Source organism: Dasypus novemcinctus, chromosome 5 (genome assembly GCF_030445035.2).
Source record: "Dasypus novemcinctus isolate mDasNov1 chromosome 5, mDasNov1.1.hap2, whole genome shotgun sequence".
Lineage (NCBI taxonomy): Eukaryota > Metazoa > Chordata > Mammalia > Cingulata > Dasypodidae > Dasypus > Dasypus novemcinctus.
The window spans coordinates 59338680-59359563 of NC_080677.1; the positions used below are offsets into that span (position 1 = coordinate 59338680).

Consider the following 20884-nt stretch of genomic DNA (forward strand, 5'->3'; position numbering starts at 1 on the left):
AAAAACAGGCATGATTCATCAGTGGTGCTAGAATAAGTATAGTGGTTATCTCTAAGGATAAAGATTAGAGAAAGGCAGGATGGAACCTTCCAGGGCATTGGAAAAGTTCCAGTATTTAATCTGAGTGGTTTGTTTCATATACATATATTAAAACTACCCTGAGCTGTACATTAAGATATGTGTAGTTTTATGTGTATTACGCATTAATGTAAATTTTTCTTAAATATCCTTTATTATTCTTATTCGTCCTCCTGAAACTTTCTTCAGTGAGGAGGAGGCTCATTTTAAAGAGGAGTTCACAGAGGTTCCGAGGAAGGGTCACAGGGTCACAGATAGTAGACGATGGGCCCTGACTTCTAAATCTTGTTTTTAGAGCAACATGGCTGGAAAAAATAGTGCAAAAACCTACTTATTTCTTGACCATGAATGAACACAAATTGGTTAATATCCAAATTGATTCATTAGAACAGCAGAAAACTTTTTTTTTACTTTGTTATTTGTATCTCTTTCCTGAAGAACATTTACACAAATTAAAAGATTTGTATTTTATCACTTTTCTTTTTTCCCTTTTATTCGTATATTAATGTGCATAATGAACAGTCATAAAATTACCTGAGAAACAATCCTTATTGTAATTACTAATGTACTTTGGGTGCCATCTTTAAGGATACAGGATACAAGTTTTATATGCTTTAATGACAAAGAACGTAAGTTTTTCTTTTTTTTAAGATACAAGTTTTATATGCCAAAGAAGCTTCTTTGGCATATAAATAAACAGATAGAATGGAAATAAAATTTAAAGAGATTTTAAAGTGTAAATATTGTGGAAATAATAAAAAACTAACCTATATGCTATCTCAAATTTGTTGATCAGCAAACTAAAGGAAATACATGCAATGAATTATAACTTTGTAAAACTCAGATCTTTTACTTAAATCTTATAAACGACTTCAATTACAAAATCAATAAAGGGTAGATACCAAAAGAAGAATGATAAAAACCACAGATTTTTTAGTATAAAGGAGGTAGAGAGTATCTAGTATAAGCCTTTTACATTTTAAAGAGAAAGAACTTGATGCTCAGAGAAGCAAGAAATCTGATTAAAATCATGTAGACAGTGAAGCTAGTGAATAAGTGAATAGAGGTAGAAACCCAAAGCTACTGACGATACCATGTTGCCCCCAACCTTTCAGCGGCAACAAAAGAGGTGAAAATCAATAACAGTATAAACTAAAAGGAAATTAATTACGGTTTATTCACTATTATTATATATATACTATAAAGGAAAATTTCCTGTCCCAGACACATTCTTTGCAACATGATTTTGATAATCCCCAATCAAAAAGTAGAGACTATTCACTCTTCTCCTGAATCTGGGCCACACTTATGACATGCTTGTAATCACTGGAATTGTAGAGTTGATCACATGACTTCTGAGGCTACATCAGATAAGGCTATTAAGTCTCTGCTTTGGTTATCTAGGAAAGCTTGTTCTTTGGGGAGCCAGATGCCAATAAAGTTACCTTAGACCTTTAAGACAAACCCTCCCTCCAGCTAAGGATTAGTTAGTCACTTCAGTCAATGCCATGGAGGAGCAGAAGAGTCACCTAGCTAAGTCCTGCCTGAATCCTTGACTCAAAAAATACATGAGATAATAATAAAATGGTTGTTGTTGAAAGCCAGTAAGTTTGGGGCATTTTATGCAGCAAACACAGCAAGTGTTACTAGAACAAATTACTGGACACTTACCAATTGAAGTTTTCATTTTTGTTAGTTTCTTTTAAAAATCTCCTAAGATCTACTATAACACAACTAGAACTATTCATAACAAATTATTTCCTACTCTATCAACTCTGAAGTTTTAATCAAAATAGCTTATGGGACAGAGGTTATACAGGGGAAATATAAGCAAGTCATTTTTAGATTTTTAGAAGATACTAGACTCAAAATTAATAATTTTTAAAAAACATGATTAAATTACTTAGTTCAGGGTGAAAATAAAAATAAGACTGTGAATAATAAATTTGATTCTGTAAACACAACATTTTAAAAGAGACTTTAAAAGAATAAGCTTCTCTTACTTAGGCAGGGGAGAGTTTTCCTCCCCAAAAGGCTAGATGACCTCTCCCATCTAAAGGCGCCTTTAGAGTCCTTGACAACAATTTTTAAACTTTGCTTGCTAGAGATATCACAAAATGAAAGTGCTTGTTAAATAGAATGTTTCATCAATCACATATTGCTACATAATTTCTATGTCACTATTGTTTAAATTAGATAATTTGTACTTTTCAGTATTCTGCAACTGGAAGAAAAATGATAGCTTTCGATAATTACAAACTTAGTACCTGAACACAAAGGAATTTGGGGAAATAAAACTTATATTTTTGGAAGATAAGAACTCACATTGATATGCAATGTTCCCTCACATTCTCATGCAATTTTCCCTTAGAAAAAGATAATGCCATGCAAACTTTATAAAACCACCATAACTTGGGTTCACTTCATAAGAAGATATCCCACTGGAGAATAAAATGCTATCTTCACCTTTTCATTATGCCTATGACATCAAACCAATAGCCTAAATGGACTCAAAGTCAGAATAATTTGGTTCAAGTGTTACTAATTTGAATTATAAATAACGAAAAAAAAAATTCTAAGGATTTCCTCATGATCAAAAGCTCTATTTGATAGTAAAAGACAAAGAAACAAATCATAATCACAATTTAAACACTTTTGTTTAAATGTTTACAAATTAAAAACACATGATCTATATTTTACCATGCTGCTTCTCAGTATTTATGGAGAATGACCTGGTGAAGAGGATATAAATTGGGGTTTAGTAGACTTAGATTATAGTGCCGCATTTATCATTGGCTAATGTAATTTTACTCAATACAACATCATCTCTAAACTGCCTGCCAAGTTTATCTCACAAGAAACCAATGTACTTCAGAATACTTTGATTGCTGGCACCAACTTTACCAAGTGACTTCCTTTATTATATTCTAAATAGCAATTGTTAAAAAACTAACATACAGCATACAATCCAAATGGAACTTAAACTTATATTTAAAAATTGGGGAAAGAGAAGAATACTAAAAAATACTTAATCTTTGCTTTCTTAATATTAAAAAACACTTAAATCTTTACATTCTTAACCTGTTAACCTTGTAACAATATTAAATGCAGCAAGAAAAAAGGGCAATATCTGCAGACAAGAGTTATGGAGACATTTTAGTTCACCCACCTCATTTGAAAATTGATAAAACCACAGCTCAGAGAGATTAGATAACCTGCCCAAAGTCAGAAACTGTCAAATAGTAAAAACGGGACAAGAACCCACAGTCTCTTCAATGGAAACAAGTTTCATAAATGTTGCTAAAGGAAAGCCATTAAAATGTTGAGTGTTCTGGAAACATTTAAATAATTCATTTCTATATTCTCTAATTTCACCAAGGTAAACATCTACAGGGAACCTTCATCAGTCAGAGACTAGAAATGCCCTTGACTGGTTGCCACAGGTGACAGAACACCTTTTGACAATTAGCAAAGTAGAATGCAGAATAGAAGCCAATAAATAAATATATGCTTTTTGCACTGACACACAACTCTTAGACAATAGGAACAACAAATGGTCTTCCAGTTGTCTTGTTGGACATTAAGCAATTGACATCTGGTATGCCTTTGTTCTGGAAGGATAGGTGAGGCTTCTGGCCCCTTTGTGGCTCTTGTTCTTTTCCCACTTGTGATTAAAAGGTCTTTCTCCCTCTGTACAGCCATGTGTCCAAGTTAGGCCTTAGGTTTTAGTCAAGACTTAAGTTTTAGCATAAGAAGAGTTAGAAATAAAGGCAGTTAGAGTTTCACTGTATTCCCATACCCTTGTTTCCCTGAGGTTAATGCAATTAAATTATTTTTTTTTTATTTTTAACATTCTCTTCATTCAAGTATAAAATCCAAAGGCTCTGCTTCGGTACAGGTTCAATTTGATATTGTTTCAAAATAATTTACTTACTAGTTTATAATTAACACATATATTAACTGGTACTTAAAATATTGAATAATTAATGAGTCAATGGTTTACCATCCAATAATCTCTCTTCTTACATGGCACATATTACTGTAACCAGATGATGACCACTAACAAGGAAGGAAAGCAGAACTTCAAATTCTGTCTCTCCATGGTACCAAACAGCAACAAAATCAAAACTTAAATGTAAATGTAGAATAAAAAAGATATAACTCAATTCAAATGATAAAATATATGTAAAGCATATAACACAGCAAGAGAGGCCTAATAAAGTTAGTTCTTTTCTCTCAATTTAATGCTGCTTTAAGCATACAATCACACCACTACATAAATACTCTTCCCCACCCACTTCCATAATCAATCCTCCTCACCCTTTAAAGTTAGCAGTAACTGTTTTGCAAAGCACAGTAGCCCACAGTCTAGGCTTTGTAGCTAGATTCTGAATATCTTATCTAAAAGTCTGCTAATGACCTGAAAGCCAGAAGCAACTCCTTACTGTATGGTGCCTCTACTAATTTAATTTTCTTACTAGCTCACATCATATATATGAAGGCACAGAAGAGTAGCCAAATTCCTTCTGTGAACCCTGATTAATAATAATCTCTTACTCATAAAGAAATCAGCTCAATACTGAGCCCCTCAGAACAAAGAATATATGAAAATTAACAGTGAAGAAATCATCAAATAAGATTTTTTGCTGCAAAAATCATTAACCACCCTAAAAAGAGCTACAAAGAACAAATGGACTGGGGGAGGGTGTAAACTACAATGTAAACTATAATCCATGCAGCACAGCAGTGCTCCAAAATGTATCCACCAAATGCAATGAATGTGCCACAATGATGAAAAATGTTGTTGATGTGGAAGGAGTGGGAATTGCGGGGGTGGGGTATGTAGGAACCTCTTCTATTTTCTACTGTAACATATTTGTGATCTATCTTTTAAAAAATGAGACAAAAAAAAAACTGGAAAAAATTTAAAAGTAATTGTTTTAAATCATCTAATGCTATAAAATTAAACAGTACACAAAAGTATTCTCATTATTGGATAGTCCATTCACACTTGATGACAGTTCTTACCTATGGTAGTTCTTGAAATAATTGACACTTTGTTTTCTAATAGACTCTTGCAAAACTTCAGACTTGCTACCACAAAATTCTTCTCCAACTTGCATCAACCTAGTTCAATAAAGTTTATTTTAGAAAGAAAGGTTTGTATAAATTACAGCAATATCTTCATAAAGGAAAAAACATTGTTTCTTCAAACCTAACAAATCATAGAAATTTGGGTATTTGAAGAAACTCTGGAGACCACAAATCCATTATGGTTTAGAAATATCTGAAGAACAAAAATATTTAAACATATACACACCCAAACCCAGCAGCAATTAAAGAATATGATCTACAAGAATCTTAATTTCTATGAAGAAGTTTTACATAACTCACTGATTCATGATTTCTTTAATCACTAAAGAATAAAGCAAGGAAGATCTCAAACACTTACCTTCTGATTATATCCAAGACAAAGATGAAATCATCATATTTGAATATGGACAAGTCAGTACCAAGCAGGTATGTTTTAACTTTTAGCTGAACATCCTATAAGGAAAAAAAAAACCATTTCAAGTGATCCAAAATATAGAAAATAAGTTCTCAGAACAATTTAATGTTATGCATTAAAATAAGACAGGAACATATTCTAATTTGATAAAGAATATCTATTTAGGTCAACAGTCAACATCCTTAAGGGTGATATAACAGAGACAATCCATGAATATGAGACGCAAAGTAATAAAGGCCACAATTATCATCATAACATGGTTCTATAATTTCCAATCCAATGTAAAATACACACAAACACACCTAAATATGTGAAGAATTACATCCTCATACTGAATATAAGGACAGAAATCATCATTATCTGTTCATGGTTAGGGTGGCTTGACAGCCCAAGATAATAAATTTAAACATATTATAATTAGTAAGATTATATTAATATAATCATAGTAGTTTAGCTATGTGAACTGACTATATAAAACATAACATAAAAATTGAAAGCTATCAAGTACACAACTACTATAGTGCCTTAGAATAGAGAAAGAGATTCCATTTAAAATAGAGATAAAAATATAATATGCTTATGAATAACTTGAATAAGAAATATCAGACCTATATATTAAAAAACTAACAGTTCTAGGGAACAAATGTGGCTCAAGCGGTTGAGTGCCTGCTTTCCACATGGGAGGTACTGGGTTCAGTTCCCAGTGCCTCCTAAAAGCAAAATAAAACAAAAAAACAACAAGCAAACAAACGAAAAAACCAACTTAGGAGAGCCAATGTGGATCAGCAGTTGAGCACTGGCTTCCCACATATGAGGTCCTGGGTTCAATCCCCAGCCCCAGTACCTCAAAAACAAAACAAAGAAAACAAAAAATGCTAACACTTCTAATGAGAACCAAAAGAAATTACAATTAATTGAGACAGCTGGATGGGTGACTAAATGGTGTAAAGATAGGAAGTTTTTCAAATTATTGCATAGGTTCAGTGAAATTCTAACCAAAATGAAAGCAGAAACATTTTTCCTAAACAATTATCCTAAAATTCACCTGGAAGAATAAACATACAAAAACTGCTATAAAAAAATCTTTGAAAAGAGGGAATAAAAATAATATTTAGAGAATCTGTATAACTGTATATTAAAATATATTAAAAATTATAGTAAAAGCACACTAGCAATATCAAAATAAATGAATAAATCAGTAGAAAAGGACCAAAAAAACAGAAGTAGTGCTAGTACCTATAAAAGAACTTAAACAGTAGTAAAATACTACTGTTTTCTGAATATTTACTATTTGTGTCAAGCGTTGTGCTAAAAATGTTTATCTTTAATCCTCATAACAGCCTTGCTGAGCAGGCATTTATTATCCTCTAACTGAAGAGAAACTAAGAAAACGTCAAGTAATTGTCATATCTAGTGAATGACAAAGCTAAGACTTAAATACAGGTCTGTCTGCCTTCAGAGTCTCCTCCTTCTACTACTACCATGCTACAAGGAGGTATTACAAATGAAGAGGGAAGAAAGAAACATTATACAATTAATGGTGAAGGGAACATTGGCTAGATTTTTGCAAAAAATCCCCTCTTCATATCACACAAAAAAAGAAATACAAAATAGATTAGTTAAATGTTTTTGTATGTTTTCAAAAAAATTTTAAAGTTAGAAATAATAGATTCATTCAATAATGCAAAACTAATTTCTGAGCACCCATTAAGTACTCTAGCTAGAAAGTATCTTGGTATTAGGGATAGAGCAATTAAGTTTTGATGAACATTTATAATTAACAGATGAATATTTAGCTAAACTTTACAAAGGAAAGATTTTAAGAATTGTGATATATCAAAGAACAAAGTTAATATATACGACCTTATGAAAAAGTTAACCATTTTTATATCAAAACATAATAAAAAAAGGTAAAAAGACATGATATATAAAGGATCAATTCATGATCACATGAGCCATTTAGATTCTATAAGATAAATAAGCCACAAACATGAGCAAATAATTCAAAAAACAATTTTAATTAATAAATTTTTAAGTGTTCAATGTATCAGACAGAAAAATATAGAGAAACATTAATGAAAAATATGAATAGACTCAGTTCTCCTATTAAAAGATAAGCTGTCTCTCTTAAAATCATAATAAAGCAAAAATCAAAACCCAGTCATTTTTATATTTACAGGAGACACAACTAAAACACTATCCAAAAACAAGTAAAATAAAGGGATGGGCAAAAATTAACCAGGCAAATACAAACAAAATGTACACAGGAGTGATAATTATAAGATAAGATGAACCAAAATTCAAGGAAAATGGCCTCAGGACACTCTTTAATTAATGAAGGGAATTATGTACAAAGAAGGTAAAGTAGCTATTAACATTTCATCATCAATCAACACAGGATCCAAATATAAAATGCAAAGGCTTTTAGAAATAAAAGAAAAACACGACAAAACCATAATCATTCTGGAAGATTAATACTCCTTCCTCAGAATGCCACAGATAAAGAAAACAAAAACCAAATAAGGATATAGGTTAGAATAATACAATTAACAAAGCTTGATTTGATATACATATAAAACCTAATTCCCATTCAAAGAGAGAATGATACGTGGTTCTTCATATCAGTGCCCAAGGGACATTTTTAAAAATGGATAAAAAAGTAAAAACATTGCAACCAGAATTCTCTATAACAAAAAATGAAGTAAAAAACACTTTAAAAATGTTTCTCACACATCAAATTTTAAGTTAAAAAAGAAAATTTTGACACACCAGCTCTTTCACATGGTTACATAGGTAATCCCCATGAAGTCAAGGACCAAAGGTTCACCACCACTATGTATCTGGCACATACTATGTCCTCACTGACAGTACTCACTGAGGATTAATTGATACAGCCTTTCTGGGAAGTGATGTGGAAAGATGAGCAAAAAATCAAAAAAAATTATTGATCAAATAATTCTCCTAAATGTGGCTAAAGATTTATGAATTGTTAATGGCAGACATCATCATCATAAAGAAATGGAAATTACTTAAATGTGTAATAGTCAGGGAATGGCTAATCTTCTTAAAGTATATAAATAAATTGGAAAATCATGGAAATCTTATTTTTGGTTTTTATTTATAATATAATTTGTTTCAAGAATTCAATGAGACAACCTTTTCCACAATTAAACATTATGCATATGAAGAAACCTTACTAACAAGTGAAAATATTTCTGATATAAAATTAAGCTAAAAAAAGCCAAATAAAAAATCACATATATATATAATTTCAAATACATTTCAAAGAAATCATAGGTAAAATATGGAAAAACAGAGTATTAATAAGTGTTATCTCTAAATTTTAGGAATGATAGTTCATGCATATTTTCCTCTTTATATTATTCTATGTATTGACCATTTTCATATTTCATTTTTATCAACTAAAAACAAGTATTCTTTAATTTAAAATGCATGTGCCAATAATAATATTCATAAAGGAGTCATAATTGAAAATTGTCTGAAATGTCTAAAACCTGAAATATTAAAAATAAATTTACCTGGAAGGTAGGCATCTTGTTTTAAAAATAAGGTTTTTTTCTCAAAACTTCTAGTCAACACAAAATGCAAGGAAAATCTGATACAATATTCTAAAAATGTTTCCTTTCAAAAATTAAGGTGATTATGATGCTGGCTTTCATTTTAATGTCAAAAAGGTTAAATATCTCCTCTGCTTTTCAAGCACCTTTTATCTCTTTAATAATAAATTTAATTGACAAGTGTCTACAAATTGTCACACTTATAATTGAAAGATAAAGTTCTTTGCTATATTTAAGTTTGGCATGACATGTTATTAAAAAAAAAAAAAGAAAAACTATGATGCCAGAAGCATGTGAACTGATAAATGTATGACTGGCCACTGCCCCGAGCACGCCCCAGGTGCAGATTATGCCTCCCTATAAAGGAGGGAGCTAAGATGGATCCCTGTACATGCATGCCCTTTTAGTACTTACAATGTAATGGGAAATTTCATCAGCCAAGGCCATTTAAAATCAACCGAATTAGGAATCTTAACCAAAAGGTAATACTGCTACTCAGCAATCAATGTTATTGAGAAAAACGAAATGACAAATTCTTCTTTCACACTGAATGACACCAGCACATGATTATAATGCCCCAGATCAAACGCATCATGTATATGATTCTGACCTAAGCAAATTAAATGCAAACTATCTAAAGTCAAAATGATATTCTGTTGTTATTCTATCATGCATTCACAACCTCCACCATGTTTATAACTGTTTCATCCCATTTGTTCCAGTTAGGGTCAAAACCCAGAGGGAAGAAAGTGGATCAGGGGAATGGAAGACCTGGAGGTACAGAATGACCCAGTGGCTGGGTCACAACCACAACAAGGAAGGAAGGCGGCTAAGGTCAGAAGGTAGGTCAAGAACAAGACAGCTGAGCAATTATATAAATATATTGAGGACAATGGGAGCCATGTTTCTCAGTGATAGAGAAGAGAATGAAAAGTAGGGAAGAGGGGAAGCTAAAATAAGCCCTGTACTGATGGAACGGAATTGGATGTATCAGTGTAAACTCATGGTTTGAAAATATACAGATACAGAAATACAGATGTAAAGCTGTACCTTCGTGTGTGTGTCTGTGTGTATGCATATATATATGTCCTCTGCCCATGGAGAAGGCCTGGATGGTGACCCTCACTAGCAATAAGCATTCCAGACTAAAGTCCAGATCATTTGTTTCTAAACACCATTCCCTACTAAAAGGAACCAGGGCTCAGGCAGAAAGGTACAAAGTCTAGAATATCTTATGCAAGGAAGTAAAAAAAGTCCACAAAGAATAACGAGAAAGTGTCAGCAGGACACAGAAGCCAGCTAGAAGGGGGCTCCAATTGGCCATATCAGGATGATATGCCCATGAAAATAAATTATGTTAGTAATGGGTTATAAATTGGATTATGGATTGTATGTATAAGCACATATATATTTGCATATATATGAACCCAAACTGATACAAATAAATAAATGGATACATAAATGGAGAGAAGGAGCAGCTCTTCCCTAGAGTAGAGTGCTAATAAACATTGAAGGAAAAATAATTATGAAAGTCATGACTTGGTAACTGTCAAAAATAATAATTGTACAAGCAGGATACAGCAATAGATGTTAAAACTAGTGGATAAAAACAGAATGTCAATGAATGTTGAAGGAATGAGAATTAGAAAAGCTCATAAAATACTGGCAACCATCATAATTAAAAATTATTCAAGTAGAACCTAAGGTTAATAAGTGAAAGTTGGGTAAGAAATGGCATATTTGTGGGAATGTATCTTCCAAAAAAATACTTATTGATGATAAAAGGCAAATGAGTAACTTTACACTTAAGGCATATTACCTTAATCAAGGTTAATGTCATCAGTGACAGGACAAATTCAAAACACATGGTATTTGATGCAATGCAGTGAGAAGAATACAACATCATTTCTATGACATACTTTTTAAAAAACTTCATGACCTTAAACTACTCATAAAAACACATCAGACTAACTCAAATTGAGGGACATTCTGCAGAAATAACTGACTTGCAATCTTCAAAAGCACCACGGTCACTGTAGCAGTTTGATATGGTTATGAATTCAAAAAATAGATATTGGATTATGTTTGTAATCTGGTCTGTACCTGGGCATGATTAACTTATGATTAGAGCTTTGGTTGGCCACATCATTAGGGCATTCAGTCCCCACCCCTGAGTGGACAAGGATCAAAGACAAAAGACATGGCAAAGAACAGAGTTGAGGGTTTTTGATGTTGGAGTTTGATGCTGAAGCCTTAAGCTGGAGCCCTGGGAAGTAAGCTCACAGAGGAAAGAGAGGAAAGAGAAGCAAGCCCCAGGAAGAGAGGAGCCTGAACCCAGAAAGAAGCAAGCCCTGGGAAGAAAGGAAACTTGAATCCAGAGAGAAGCAAGATCCTGGAAGAGAGGAACCCAGGAAGCCTGAACCCTCACGGACATCGGCAGCCACCTTGCTCAAACACATGAAAATATACTTTGGTGAGGGAAGTAACTTATGCTCATGGACTGGTATCTGTAAACTCCTATCCCAAATAAAAATCCTTTATAAAAACCAACCAATTTTTGGTATTTTACATCAGCACCCTTTTGGCTGACTAATACAGAATTTGGTACCAGTAGTGGGGTAGTGCTTTTGAAATTACCATAATGCTGGCTGGGTTTTATAAATGAGTAAGGGGTATTTTCTGGAGGAACTTTGGTAGCGATATGGGTGCTGAAGAGACTTTTATGATACCTTAGAAGTAAATAATGAAACTATTATTGAAAACTGGAGGAAAGGCAATCTCTGTTTTAAAGTTGCAGAGAATTTAGCAAAATTAACTCCTGGTGTTTTATGGAAGGCAGAATTTGAAAATGGCAAGCCTGGGCATTTAGCTGAAGAAATTTCCAAAGTAAACCCAGAGAATGTGACTTGGCTTCTGCTTGCAGCTTACAGGAAAATGCTAGATGAGAGAAATATACTGAGGACTGAACTGTCAGGCACGAGGAAACAGAAACTGATTCTAGAAAGTCCAAGCCTCTGGAAATCAAGCTCCCAGATGAAAGTGCCCCACTGGAGGACTTAGCTAAGCCTGGCACTTGTAAATCAGAATTGAAGATTCAGTTATCTCAGAAAGACCTGTGGAAAGCCTTACTGTCTGATGGTTTGGACCCCTGCTTCTTGCATGCTAGACCAACAAGGTTTTTGGGAGAGCTGCATGAACAAAACCACTGCCAGCTTGGACTAAAAGGGACATGGAAAGGAGAGACTGAAGGAGAAACAGCTTTAAAAGGAAAACCATGGAAACTGAGATCTGGAATTAAGATATCACCTTGGACCAAGAGAGGAACCCCACCCATGTGTACAGTGAGGGTGAGTTTGCATCAGCATTTGAAGAGGGTGGATGTTCCTACCCAATGTTTGGGGAGAGATGTGCTGCCCCAGCGTGTGGAGAGGGTGAAGCACATTCCTCAAGGATTAGGGAGGTTGAGCTCAATGCCCCACAGGTCTGAGAAGGGTGGACCTGTCCGCCCAAGGTTAGGGAAGGCCAGGTGGTCAACTCATTGCTCTGAGAGGGTTGAGCCTGCATGCCAAAGGTTAGGGGGAATGTTGTCTTCACATCACTATATCAGGGGTTAGTACTCTAGCCCAAAGATTGGGTAAGGGATGGCAATCACCCCAACAGTCTTGGAGGGAAAGGTCAGGAGCTTGGTCGACACCCCAATGCTTGATGAGAGTGGAACCAAGAAAATGGCTGTTGGACAAGCATGTGGAAAGGGTGGGTTCCCATAAGGTACCAAGGAGAAGAAACCATCATCTTAAGAAGGACTCTCAGACTCAAATCGAATGGAGGATGCCCTGCAGGTTTTCTGAACTGTAGAGGACCCATGACCCATGTTTCCCTCCTAATATCTCCTTATTGTAATGAAAATGTTTATCCTTTGTTCATCCATTTGTGTATTGAAAATAAATTGTTTTGTAAGTTTCAGTGGTCTATAGCAGAAAGGACTTTGCCCAAAGCAAACTGTATTTCTTTAAATTATTGTGATATGATTTAGTACTTGCATTGTTACTGATTTAAGGTTTTTTCAAATATTGTAATGTCTTTTTGGAATTCAGAGGGTGGAGTGTAGGAGCTTGATATGGTTATGAATTTCAAAAACAGATACTGGATTATGTTTGTAATCTGGTCTGTACCTGGGCATGATTAAGTTATGATCAGGGCTTTGTTTGGGTCACATCATTGGGGTGGCAAAGGACAGAGCTGAGCGTTTTTGATGTTGGAGTTTAATGCTGAAGCCTTAAGCTGGAGCTCAGGGAAATAAGCTCACAGAGGAAAGAGAAACTCCAGGAAGAGAGGAATGCTGAGCCCAGGAAGAAGCAAGCCCTGGGAAGAAAGGAACCCTGAATCCAGAGAGAAGCAAGACCCTGGAAGAAAGGAATCTAGGAAGCCTGAACCCTTGCAGACGTCGGCAGCCATCTTTTTCCAATACATAAAAATAGACTTTGGTGAGGGAAGTAACTTATGCTTTATGGTCTGGTTGTCTGTAAGCTTCTACCCCAAATAAAAAACCTTTAAAAAAACCAACCAATTTCTGGTATTTTGCATCAGCACTCCTTTGGCTGATTCATACAGTCATAAAGGCCAAGGAAGGACTAAGGACACCTTCTAAACTAAAGAAGATGAAAAGGGCATGACAACTAAGCACAACATGTAACACTAGATTGGACCCATTTACTCTAACTATAAAGCATACTTCTGACTCCATTGGAGAAATTTTGAATAGGTCTCTCCATAAAAATTATATTGGAGTCATTTGTACTACTCTTGAAAATTTCTGTAAGTTAGAAGCAAACATACAAAAAGGTCTTATTATTTACCCATGCATTTATCCATTTTTGGTGCTTTCATTTCTTCATGCAGATCCAGGTTTCCATCTGCTATCATTTCCCTTCAACCTAAAGTCATCTTTTTAAAATTTCTTACAGTGCAGGCCTGCTGTAGACAATTTTTTCAGCTTTTATTTGTCTCAAAATGTCTTTATTTCTCTTTTTCTGAAAAATACTTTCACTAGACGGTATAGAATTCTTGATTGACAGTTTGGTTTTTTTTTCTTTCTTTCTGGATTTTAAAGATGCTGTGCCACTGTCATTTGTTGTTTCTGATAAGAAGTCAGCCATCATTCTTATGATTGTTCTCCTGTATTTATGCCTCTTTTGCTCTTTGGATGATTTCAAGATTTTCTCCTTATCTTTGTTTCTCTATATTTGCTTTTGCTATGCTTAAGTGATGTCGTTTCTTTTGTTTTGTTTTGTTTTCTGCCTGGAGTTTGCTGAGTTTCTTGGATTTATGCATTGCTGTCCTGCATCAGTTTTAGAATATTCTCAGCCATCATCTCCTCAAATATCTCCTCTGTCATTCTCATTTTACTTTCCTTCTGGGACTCTGAGTACATGCATGCTACTCTACTGTTAAGCCCACCAAAAAGATGATCATTTCTGACTTTAATTCCTGACACCCCCATTTATAGTTGCCACCTCTGCTTAAGTTCCCCATCTATCCATGCATCTGGTTGACCTCCTCCATCAGATCTTTAACAAAGGGGATTCTCAAAGTGTCATCCCTAGACCAGGAGCATCAGGAGCACAAAGAAACTTAATAGAAATGCAACCTCTTAAGCCCTATCCCGACCTACTAAATCCGAACCTTTGGGGGTGGGAGCCATCAATCCATGTTTTAACAAGTCCTTAAGGTGGTTCTGATATATGGTTAAGTTTACAAACCATTTACTTAACAAATATATCAGTTATTTTAAAGTCTCTAATTCCTCGCCTAAATTATTCTACAGATCATCTTATAATTGGCCATTTCCTAGGCAGATGATAAGTTACACTTTCTTCATCTTCACATACCTCATTATTTTTCATTTTATGCCAGACACCATTTGATAGTGAAGAAAATATTTACCCGCTCCCCAAAAAGGCACACTTTCTTCTGTCCAGCTAGTAGAGAAGATGTCTGAGTCAACCTGATCTGCACATGAGATGTATCTGGGGTTTGTTGCAGCTCTACTTAGATTCAGTTTAACGGCTTAAAATGTGCTGAGGTCAGGATGAGACCTTTCCCTTTAACAGGACTTGGAAGCCAAGCACAGAGACTCTAAAGATTGATCCATTTATACTTTATAGCCCAGCTACCAGCTTTCCAAGGGAGGGAGATGACTCTCTGATTTAGCTTTTTAGGTCACTAGGGAGTTTCTTTGCTCTCTAGTTCCCATCCCAGCTCTCCATGCCTCCGGAAATATCCCTTCACCCTACTGCCCTGCCCTCAGCCTTCTGAAGGGTCACCACAGATTCTTGGTAAAGTCCCAGGATTCCAAAGAGGAATTTCTCTCAACTCTTCAACTCTAGCCCCAGCCATCAGTGTCACACTGCGGGAAGGTTCTGTGCATCTCAGAATGGATCTCTCTCAACTATCCCCTCCCTCCAGCCTTCAACAAACTATTCTCCTGCACTCTGGAAAGGCCTGTGGGAAAGAGTTGGCAAGTGAGTCTAGACTTGCTCTATGGCTGGGGTTCCTCAGGGTTCTAATCAACCACACCAGCCTATACACCTTTTGTTAAAAGGTTGTTAGATATTTGGCTGGTTTCCCATTACTCTCATCTACTGTGATTTCTCCTCCTACGATAACCCCATCCCCACCCCCACCCCAGGATGAAAACAGCTGTGGGTCTCTTCTAGGAAGATGTGGTGGCTCAGAGCTATGTCCCCCAGAAAAACATGTTCTTAAACTTAATTCATTTCTGTGGGTGTGAACCCACTGTAAATAGGAACTTTTGATGAGGCTACTCCAGTTAAGGTGTGGCCCAACAGAATCAGGATGGGTCTTAATCCAATTACTGGAGTCCTTTATAAGTGGAATGAAATTCAGACACATAAAGGGAAAGCCCCAGGGGGAGACAGACGCTGGAAGTCAAGAGATTCTAGAGAAGCCAGGAGAGGGCACCATGTACACTGCCATGTAACAGAAAAGTCAAGGACCAAGAATGGCTGGCAGCTAGCCTCAGAATGCCACAGTCTTCTGGAAGGAAGCATCACCTTGATGACACCTTGATTTTAGACTTCTCCTAGCCTCAAAACAGTGAGCCTATAAATACCCATTGTTTAAGCCAACCCATTGCGTGGTATTTGATTTAACAACCAGTAAACTAAAAGAGAAGAGATTGCCATTTCCTTTATTTAGGTCATTTAGGTTTCTTTGCCTCTTCACCTCTAAGGAATTTATATATATATATATTTAAACACACACACACACGATTGTGTAGTTTATCTGGTTTGTTCCTGAGTTTAGGGTAGGAGAGATGGTTTCTTGCAACATTCTAGATCCTAACCAGATGCAAAAGTCACAAGCCAATTTACTTTTTAAGAATCATCAGAGGAAAGCGGATGTGGCTTAAGTGATAAGGCCTCTGCCAACCAAATGGGAGGAACCAGGTTCAATCCCTAGGGCTTCCTGGTGAAAAAGAAGAAGGGAAAGTGTGCCTGCACGGTGAGCCAAGTGCCCACACAGTGAGCCAAGTGCCTGAGCGGCAAGCCAAGCACCCATATGTGTGTCCAGGTGGTGAGCTAAGCACCCATGTTGCTGAGCCAAGTGCTCATGCGAGTGCCCACATGGCGAGCCAGGTGCCCGCATAGTGAGCCAAGTGCCTGTGTGGTGAGCCAAATGTCCATGTGAGTGCCTGTGTAGTGAGCTGAGTGCCCATGAGAGTGCCCTAGCAGCAAGCCAGGGCGTGCACGGTGAGCCAAGTGCCTGTGCAAATGCCTGTGTGGTGAGCTGAGTGCCCATGTGGTGAGCCAAGTGCCCTTGTGAGTGCCTGCGTGGTGAGCCAGTGCACATACGGTGAGCCAGTGCCCACATGGTGAGCTGAGTGCCCGTGCAGCAAGCCGAGTGCCTATGTGCGAGCCAACTGCCTGCACAGCAAGCCAAGCACCCATATGTGTGCCTGCACAGTGAGTCAAGTGCCCATGTCGTGAGCCAAGTGCTCACGCGAGTGCCTGCATGGTGAGCCAAGTGCCCGCACAAGTGCCTGTGTGGTGAGCCGAGTGCCCATGCAAATGCCCATGTGGTGAGCCGAGCACCCATGTGGTGAGCTGAGTATCCTCGTGAGTGCCTATGTGGTGAGCCAGTGCACATGCGGTGAGCCAGTGCCCACATGGCGAGCCAAGTGCTAGTGCAGCAAGCCGAGTGCCCATGCAGTTCTCTGGACAAGTGAATCACGCAGCAAGACGATGACACAACAAAAAAGAAACAAAGGGGAGAGTCAAGGTGAAGCGCAGCAGAGACCAGGAACTGAGGAGGCACAACTGACAGGGAACCTCTCTCTACATCAGAGGTCCCCAGGATCGAAAACCAATGAATCCTAGAGGAGAAAGAAGGGAAAAGAAGACAAAAAAAGATAAAGATACAGAAGATCACACAGTGAATGGACACAGACAGCAAAAACAGCAGGGAAGGGAAGGGGAAGAAAAAAATTGAAAGAAAAAAAAAGAATCATTAGAATATATAGGTTATATACCTGTAAACAGTCTGGAACAAAAATTTATAACTAGTACATATATATATACTAACTCCTCAGTGTCCGAGGAATAAACTTTGAAATAAACAAAAAACACCTCAAATTACAGGTAAATTTTCTACCCTTATTCCAACTCTTATTTCATTTGCTGCTTTATCTAAATTCATCCTTAGCCAAATACCCTTTGGAATTCTGGATTTCATATGTTAGAAAGTGATGTCTGGGACAGTACATATCACAAATTCAAACACATTAATATTTCTGCAATATATGAATGTTTGCTTTAATGGAAAAATAAATACTATAAATATCTTAAGGACAATACTGGTCACCGCTGCCAAATGATTTCAAACAGGTCACACTTTGCTGCTCAATGTATTATCAAAAAAACATTTACTTCCATCAGCAAATGAATAGACAAACAAAATGTGGTACATACACCCAAAAGATTGTCATCTGCCCATAAGGAACGAATAAAGTTATAAGACATGCTGCAACACAGAAGAACCTTGAAAATATTTTTTTCAGTGAAATAAGCAAGAAACATAAGGATAAATATTATATGATATCACTTAAAAGAGATGTCTAGAAATAGCAATTCGAGAAAGAAAGTTGATTAGAGGGCACCAGGGAAAAGGATAGTTGTGTGTTTGGAGGATATGAACTGTGTGTGAATAAAAAATATTATTATAAAAAAAAAAGTAGTCTTTGAAACTCCTAAGTTCTAATGTTTCTAGAAAGTCAATTCATTGAATTGAATTTCTCCAAACTGAAAAAAATAGAACAGCTCCCAACCTGAGGTTTTGGTTTGTCAAGTTTTAGTCTACCATAGAGATTTTTATGGCATTCTTATGAACCTCTGAAAATAAGAATAGATGTGTAACTGCTGAAAAAGATGACTTTTCATTGGTGCTCCTGGGCCTGATAGGATTTTGTCCAAGGGCCTGAGACCATGGGAATGAGTTTTGTAGACTCAGAGAAGGCTGGAATAAAATTCAAGAAAAAAAAAAGTACCTTTTGTCAATTAATAAAGTTTCTCAATTTATTTGTTAATAAATTTGTAAGTGAATGCAGCATGCATATAAAATCATTTTTCAACATTTAAGGAATTCCTAGGCCAGCTTTTGGGCTCATAAATAGGATTTTAAAATATTCTGAAAACATGGGATTAAAAAAATCACTAAAGAAAAAAGAAACATTTGTTTTATATGCCTGTTTTTTCAATAGCATGAACCTTGTAATTTCAATTTAACAAGCACTCTATGAGTTGCTAAAGTATGCAAAATCCTGTTCAAGAACTGATTGAGGGTTGAGGCTGAGGATGTGGGGCATATGAAAAAAGGTAAAGATGAAAATAATCTGAAGCTTGAAACCTAGAACACAATATACTCTACTCAAAAATATGATGACTTCCATTAAACTGACCAAAGCTTAATTCAGAATAGTTTTACCAAAACAAATTGAATAGATTTTCCTATATAAGGAATGCCATCAAGTTGCCAAAAATCAAAGAAGCATTTAGAATTACCAAAAATTTTATCCTGGATTCTACAATTTAAACTAAGTACAACTGGGGTCCTATAGAAACAACTCATATTCTTTATATATAATAGTTGGAAAAAAGTCAGCCCAAATGATTAATGATAAACTAAATATTACTTTTATACAATCATATAAGAAAACATGGAAGTTAAAACTGTTAACAACTGTCACATAATTATGTTTTAAATATTAAAGCATAAATTCAAATAGTATTTCTAAAATAAATTTACCAAAAATTAGAAGAACACTAAATTATAGCTGCTAAGTGGTTACTGTGGAAATTTATGTTTTCAGGGTATATTTTCCTGCAAAATTTATTTAAAAAGAAATCTTATTAACAGACTATCGAATTAAAAATCAGCCTCTGTAGAAAAATCAAAAATACACTGTAAAAGACAATAACATAGGCAAAGGGTCTATAGTCTTCTAAACTTCAAAGTAATCTGAAAAGAACGAAAGAGTTACTTTCAAAAAAATTATACTTTGATCTAAGAAGCAACAAAAGACATTTAATTATCTGATAACAATTGAGCTACTAAACTGCAAAAGGACAGTTTAAGACACTTTTACCAATAAGCATGTAAGATACCCTCAAGGCACTGAGTTCGCTGACCTAGGAAAAATTTCTTCATTCTATACTAGAATCTGACCCAACTATGCTACCTAATTAGTGATCCCTGCCCTAATATTAAGAGAAAAGTAAAGTAAGAGAAAAACAAATGAAATAAAAACAGAATATCTCAATAAGAAAGTGATTTCCTTAGGAAGGCATAAATTTGCTAATACTCTAAGAACAAAAATTGTATCCAGGATATATGAATATTTCCAATGGAGATTTTCAGATTAAAAGACTTTTTCTAACTACCATTTGAAGTGAAATATAATTCCCAATTGAATTACAGACATTAAATTAAATGATAGCCTTGTTCCTAAGAAAAACTAACATGATTAAAGATGCAAAGAATTCAAATAGATGCAGAAAATGTTAAAAATGAATTTCTAAAACAATTTTGATACAAAGGTATATATCGATTTTATGAAAAATAATTTAAAAAAACCAAACCTGCCATATTCGTGTAAGCCCATGTTCTAATTTCTTTTTCACATAGCCACGATCAAAATTAGTTTCTTCAGTACCCATCATATTATTTCCTTCTGAAAAATAAAAGATGTTATACGTTTTTAGATGTACTCAAAGTACTTTCATTTTCCAAATAATTTCTATTTGGACTCTCGCTTATCACAGGCTTATGTAAGATACGAAAATACACTCAATGCTAAACAATAATAAATTTGGCAGAAAAATTTTAATTTTATTAGTTTTGATATAATTAGATCAATTGTTGAATTATATCAATACAAAAAAGCACTGTCTTCAGATATAAAGAATGCCCCTAATGACTAAGTATAATCAAGTTAGTTTAAATTTAATTCAAATTTCTAAATAAGATGTATTCTAATACAAAGTAGGATTTAGTAACTTCAAAATCTGTATCTAGTATACTTTATGAGCCAAAGTTATCTACAGGTTTCCAGAGCTAAGTTACTGAAAGCTACAAATTACCTCCACACAAATAAATCAAGTAGATAGAAAAAAGTGATTTTTTCTCCTAAAAGAGAAAAACA

The 20884-nt window shown here is 35.2% G+C and overlaps 1 protein-coding gene across 1 annotated transcript in view; it reads right to left on the reverse strand.

The window, feature by feature from the left end:
- Positions 1-20884, reverse strand: part of VPS50 (VPS50 subunit of EARP/GARPII complex) — a 171730-nt gene that overhangs the window by 62185 nt on the left and 88661 nt on the right. The window contains exons 14-16 of the mRNA XM_004475696.4: positions 20322-20413; positions 5531-5625; positions 5107-5205 (exon numbers count right to left, since the gene is read on the reverse strand). Coding sequence (XP_004475753.2) covers positions 5107-5205; positions 5531-5625; positions 20322-20413 — 286 coding nt within the window. The remainder of the gene's footprint in view (positions 1-5106; positions 5206-5530; positions 5626-20321; positions 20414-20884) is intronic.